Below are 6,534 nucleotides of genomic sequence, written 5' to 3'. Positions count from 1 at the left end.
AAGAAGAAGAACGAGTTGAGGACTCAAGGGCGTGAGGAATCTCCACAGATAGAACAATGAGACAGATATTTCACCGGATGTATAAATGTGAAGCATCCGGTTGTCATTTCCACTCCCTACCAAATATGGTGACCAGAGGAAGCTTAGTGGCCGGCAGTGGGAGGAGATTGAACGAGATGGCCGAAATTCTGCAAATTTTCTCATCGCTGAAACATTTTATCTCCATACAGGTTTCTGTTTCCAAAACTAGAATCTGTAGACTTTACCAAAGAAAAAAAATGCATTGTTTAGAAGGAGTGCAAGGGCGAATGGATCTCACTGGCTCGTGCTTTGCTCCCACCTCCTTGCTTGTTCGACCCACTATGATTTGTTCATCTGCTCCCATTGGAAACCACAGACTGGTCTATCTTGGGTTAGTTATAAAAATCATTGATATCTCTGAAACGCATCTGAAAATACGCTCAGTTCCTGCCTGGCCAGGCCTACATTAATCCGGTTATTACTGTACAAATTGGGAGAAGTAAACCCTCACAATGCTAAGCACAGTTAGCCGGCAACTTAAAAGCCACCCAGCAGTAAGTACATGTGAAATCGGGAAATTTGCTAAATCGTATAGATTTTTTGGGGGGGATTTGCGTCGTGCTAACGTTAACTTCGAAGCTAACCTCGATTTTTACTACGTTACTCGTTTCCCCCAAATGCCGCCTTTTTGTCATGTATTGTTGAGTGTTTGGAAAATGACAAGATTGAATATAACGACATGGTGTTTGTAGCATTGATCGTTGATTGACAAGTGATGGCATTTACCACAGACCTAAACGGCCCTGTTTGCTAACTAGTTAGCTACTGTAGCCAGTTGGCGCCAGTGTGGGTTATGTACTTGAAAGGGCAAGGTCTCAAAAATAATTGAATGTATAGTTACTATTATTTACACTTTAAGTGGGAGGGAGGGAGGGAGCGAGCGTGTTTAGCTATATAGTTAGTTGCTGGAATTGCGACCTGCCAAAAAAGGCCTTAACTCAGTCAAGGACGAGGCGGTTAACCGAGGACATAACGTTACTATGCCAGTGCAGTGGCCCTTTCTTGAAAAAGGTTAACGAGCTATGAAAGTACTTTATATATTTTTAATCAAGTTTTATTTGGTGGAAATCGGGTAACTGTTGTCTCGGGATTTTGGCGAAAGTATTTTTGGGGGGACAAAAGCAATCCAGTTGACTAAATATTGTTATAGACGACCCTCGGTCCTGCCATTAGCTCCTGAAATTGCTGGTAATAGGCTACACCAGGGGCAGGGAGTGTTTTTCATGTGGAGTGCCAATTTACAATTTATCTAACCACTAATGGTTTTCATGTGGAGTGCCAATTTCACAATTTATCTAAACACTAATGGTTTTCATGCACATTTTCGTGGAACAGTTTAATTCCCATTTCAATAACGTATTTGTTTAGTATTGCCAACTAGGTAAAAAATTATCAATATAAAGCCAACAAATAACATTGCAAGTAAATAATATCCTGATTAAAAATAAATATCCTGTAATTCACATTGGCTTATGCATGGAGGTTTGTTCATTTCATGTTCTTCAATAGCGTTAATCTCTCCAACGTCTGCAACGAACTTGAAATATTGTATTAACTGTGTCTGGCCCACAGTTTGCACAGGCAACTGCATCTACTCTTCTTGGTCCTCAGAGTTTAATGAGCCACTGGATCAGAGCATTACTTTATTATTTTCACGACGAGGCTCGTTGGTTATCGAAAGTGAGCAAGCTGGAAAGATTTTTTGAATACAGTGAGGAACTAACTATTGTCATTCTCAATGGATGTAAAGTAAACACACTTGACTTGTTGTTTGAGGAAGAAAAAAAAGACTTTGAGAAGCTCATTAGTGGTGGTGAGTTAAGACCGTCAGAAATACTATCGGACATCCCCAAATGGGAACATTCATACATTTGCGTGTAGGCCAGGTAGCATAGATTTACTTCTGTGTAATCAGGTGTGTGTCCTTACTCAACATTGACAGAAGCGCTCCAAACAAAATACAATTAATAAATTGATAAAACTTGTAAATGGAATGAAACAAGTGTAGCATAAATTGTGAGCTCTGCAAAAGTGTCCGCTCCGACAATGAAAACGACTAATAATTATATATTGAATTAACATAAATTACCGTAACCAAACAAACAAAGATAGATTAGAAATTATTGGAATTAACGTAAACTGGACCACTGGTCATAAACGTCCCTTTTTCAGGACCCTGTCTTTCAAAGATAATTCGTAAAAATCCAAATAACTTCACAGAACTTCATAGTAAATCACTGTTTCCCATACTTGTTCAATGAACCATAAACAATTAATGAACATGCATCTGTGGAACGGTCGTTTACACATTAACAGCTTACAGAAGGTAGGCAATTATGGTCACAGTTATGAAAACCTAGGACACTAAAGAGGCCTTTCTACTGACTCTGAAAAACACCAAAAGAAAGATGCCAAGGGTCCCTGCTCATCTGCGTAAATGTGCCATAGGCATGCTGCAAGGAGGCATGAGGACTGCAGATGTGGCCAGGACAATAAATTGCGACGTCCGTACTGTGAGACGCCTAAGACGGTGCTACAGGGAGACAAGAAGGACAGCTGATCGTCCTCGCAGTGGCAGACCATGTGTAACACCTGCACAGGATCGGATCATCCAAACATCACATCTGTGCGACAGGTACAGGATGGCAACAACTGCCCAAGAACGCACAATCCCTCCAAGTGCTCAGACTGTCTGCAATAGGCTGAGAGAGGCTGTACTGAGGGCTTGTAGGCCTGTTGTATGGCAGGTTCTCACCAGACATCACCTTCAACGACGTCGCCTATGGGCACAAACCCACCGTCACTGGACCAGACAGGACTGAAAAACGTCTCAAAGTGCTCTTCATTGACAAGTCGTGGTTTTGTCTCACCAGGGGTGATGGTTGGATTCACGTTTATCGTCTAAGGAATGAGGGTTACACCGAGGCCTGTACTCTGGAGTTGGATCGAGGTGGAGGGTCCGTCATGGTCTGGGGAGGTGTGTCACAGCATCATCAGACTGAGCTTGTTGTCATTGCAGGCAATCTCAACACTGCTTTACAGGGAAGACATCCTCCTCCCTCATGTGGTACCCTTCCTGCAGGCTCATCCTGACATGACCCTCCAGCATGACAATGCCACCAGCCATACTGCTTGTTCTGTGCGTGATTTCCTGCAAGACAGGAATGTCAGTGTTCTGCCATCTCCAGCCGAAGAGCCCGGATCTCAATCCCATTGAGCACGTCTGGGACCTGTTGGATCGGCGTGAGGGCTAGGGCCATTCCCCCCCAGAAATGTCCGGGAACTTGTAGGTGCCTTAGTGGAAGAGTGGGGTAACATCTCACAGCAAGAACTGGCAATCTGGTGCAGTCCATGAGGAGGAGATGCACTGCAGCTGGTGGCCACACTAGATACTGACTGTTACTTTTGATTTTGACCCTCCCTTGTTCAGGGACACATTATTCAATTTCTGTCAGTCACATGTCTGTGGAACCTATTCAGTTTGTCTCAGTTGTTGAATCTTATGCTAATACAAATATTTACACATGTTAAGTTAGCTGAAAATAAACGCCGTTGAGTGAGAGGACGTTTCTTTTTTTTGCTGAGTTTATGTGATCATGACTTGAAAGACACTCACAGGGCAAACCAATTCCCACAATGAAGTTATGAAACAATGAATGCACACAAATTGGCGGTAGAGAGCAGATTCTGGAGAGTCACAAATCTTGTACATCTAAGCCACTTACCTTCACTCAACATTTTTTAAATGATACCTAAGACACATTTTCTTCACACATACTATAGGCCTAAGGAATACTCTCACAAACAGCTTCAGGTCCAAAGCAGTAGCCATTTATTGAAAACAAATGGAATTTCATTTGTTTTCAACATTTTCTCTAATACCCTCTAGGCATCTGTGCCTTGTGTTGCCGATGCTCATCTTAGTGTGATGGACTGTGCCATCCCCAGCGACCTCCGCAATGGATTAGTCCACTGAGAAGGGCACGAATCAGATGGGTGTCTACTGTGCCATTAAAAAAATCTATCGACCAAACAATCGGCCAGTTGACAATGGGGTCAGCCATATTTCCCTTGATTGCCACCTTACCCTGTCCTCTATTGTTCCCCCTAACTCTTTTCTATTCCCTCCAGCTGGTCCCCCTTTTCATCTTCATCGGTGGTGGGACGGTTATGTCTGGAGCGTATCTCTTGCGCCTGGCAATGGGACCCCATGTCAGGTAAGGGCCCTTGTAAAACACTCTGCTAATAAGGCTCCAGTCCAAATAGAAACCGTCTGAAATGAGGACGCCGGTGTCAATGTGCAGGACGGTTATATTGCTATTAGTTAAACTTTTCATTTCAATATGTATGTTGTAGTTGGAATCGCAATGGCAACCCCGAGCCATGGAACAAGACGGAACCCACACAGCAGCACAAGGTAGGTCACTTACAGGATTGTCCGTTATGTCTGGATAAATGTATAACAATGGTCAGTGCATTAAACTTGGTCTCTGCCACACATGGTAGTGAGCAGAGGTTGTACAGCGCAGTGAGGGAACATGTTAATGTAGTGGCTTGAGCCAAAAATGTCATTGAGCTGTCTGATTCCACTCATCCCATAGTATAATTAATTACACAGTATAATCCTGTTAGTTTAGTAAGTAATCTGATCAGCCAATCTAATTGTCAGTCACAACAACAAAGCAAGTTTAACACTGACTGAATAACAAACCTGGGAATGATTCAGAAAGTCAAGGCAGGTTTTTGCTTAGAATATCTGCTGTTATTCTGATGGTCTTGTCCTTAAACTTTATTGTTCCTTTATTTCATTCATAGTTTTACTCAGTGAACATGGACTACAGCAAGCTGAAGAAAGAGGGTCCTGACTTCTAAACTCATCTGCTGCACCAAAGGCTTGAGGAAAAAAATGACTTATTCTAACATTGACTTCCCTTACACCTCTAACTTGAAACCAGTGGATGCAAAGAGGCTAAACCGCACAAGTTCTGTCCCCTTTGACAGTCTCTTTTTTCCCCTCATACCTCATGGTTGTGCAGCAATAAAGTGAAGGAGTCTTTTCTCCCGTGTACAGAGAAAATTGTCATTTATTTGTAGTCTGTGTTTAAAGGGGTTCAGGACTGATTTAATCCTAAAACGTGATATTCTGGTACCATGTTATATGTTTGTTCTGGTTTGAAATCATGAAGTCAGTAATTTGTTTCCCCACACTAGCTTGACTGTCAATATTTTGCTCTTGGTTTTTGCCTCATGACACCTTTTGTCGTCCGTGCCCTCCTTTTCTGCCTGGCGGCTTTGTCTGCATACATGTATATCATAATACGCTTGACTACGGCCCAGTGTTTAACTTACAGTATGACTACATGCTTGGTACTGCATATGCTTACCCACAAGTTATCAGATGAGCCCTTGACATGCGCGTGCTGTGTGCCTTTGATAGATCTTCACATGGTCTGACCATCTGTTCAAGGCTGCACTGCACCATTATAGGCCATGTTGTCTGAAGGTCTGCAATCACTCACTGACTAAAACCAGGCAGGTGGGAGTAAAGGATAACAGACAAACTATAAAGGTTGGCATTGTATTAGCAACCAATAAAGCAATGATAATGTTCCCAAGAGTAATAAATGGAGCAGATAAAACCGGGTTCTCAGGGAGACTGGTGCGGAGGTGTTTCTCCTAGAATGTCATGGCTCTGCCTGATGAGTTTGTGAATGTCATCAGGTCACACAGCGTTTCTCAGGCTGGGAACACAACGCTGGAAATGTCAAGGATGGCTTCACATTGGAATAAAACGCCACATAGAACGTCCCCCACCCTCTTAAAGTTTGGAACAGGCTTTGTCTCCAATACAATAATTCTTTCAGTTGAGAGAGAAATGTTTCCTTCACAACTTTAATTTGTTTTACAAAGAACCCTTTTGATTACGCTGAAATATTAAGGTTGTAGAAAACTAATCTGAAGACTACTTTCTGTGCTTTATCAGAGACCACTGTAATTGGGGCCATGAGTATTTTTCTGACCGTGAGACCTCTGCTTAGTCATACAAAATATTGTCACAATATAAAATTGGATATATATTATTAGTCCTCTATTACGTGGTGACGGCTCCCTAGAACTGGAAAACCAGTCAATAGTGAGAAACCGGCTGTGAGTCTACTGTACAAAGAAAAGTTTGCATGAATTCAAGGGGTCTGGCTCACCTTAACCACTGGCCAGCATTTTTACTCTTTTTCACATGACACCTGACCTCTTGGTCACATTGGCCAGCAACACCAAAGACTAGCAACACACTGTCCATCCAGAATTAACTTTTTTTTTAACGAGGCAAGTCAGTAAAGAACAAATTCTTATTTGCAATAACAGCCTACTGGGGAACAGTGGGTTAATTGCCTTGTAAAGGGGCAGAACAACAGATTTTTACCATGTCAGCACCAGGAGTCGGTCAAGCAACCT

The 6,534-nt window shown here is 42.5% G+C and overlaps 1 protein-coding gene across 1 annotated transcript; it reads left to right on the top strand.

Annotated features, from left to right (window-relative positions):
• The first annotated feature begins 419 nt into the window (after nt 1-419).
• Nucleotides 420-5,158, top strand: ndufa4a (NDUFA4 mitochondrial complex associated a). Its single transcript, XM_055898231.1, has 4 exons — nt 420-575; nt 4,213-4,298; nt 4,438-4,498; nt 4,897-5,158. Exons 1-4 carry the CDS (start codon nt 534-536, stop codon nt 4,951-4,953), a joined length of 246 nt encoding a protein of 81 aa, XP_055754206.1. The 5' UTR covers nt 420-533; the 3' UTR covers nt 4,954-5,158.
• Nucleotides 5,159-6,534: the final 1,376 nt, after the last annotated feature.

This window comes from Salvelinus fontinalis, chromosome 34 (genome assembly GCF_029448725.1).
Source record: "Salvelinus fontinalis isolate EN_2023a chromosome 34, ASM2944872v1, whole genome shotgun sequence".
NCBI lineage: Eukaryota > Metazoa > Chordata > Actinopteri > Salmoniformes > Salmonidae > Salvelinus > Salvelinus fontinalis.
Note: the sequence above shows the minus strand (reverse complement) of the source record. Positions and strands in the feature narration are given on the sequence as shown.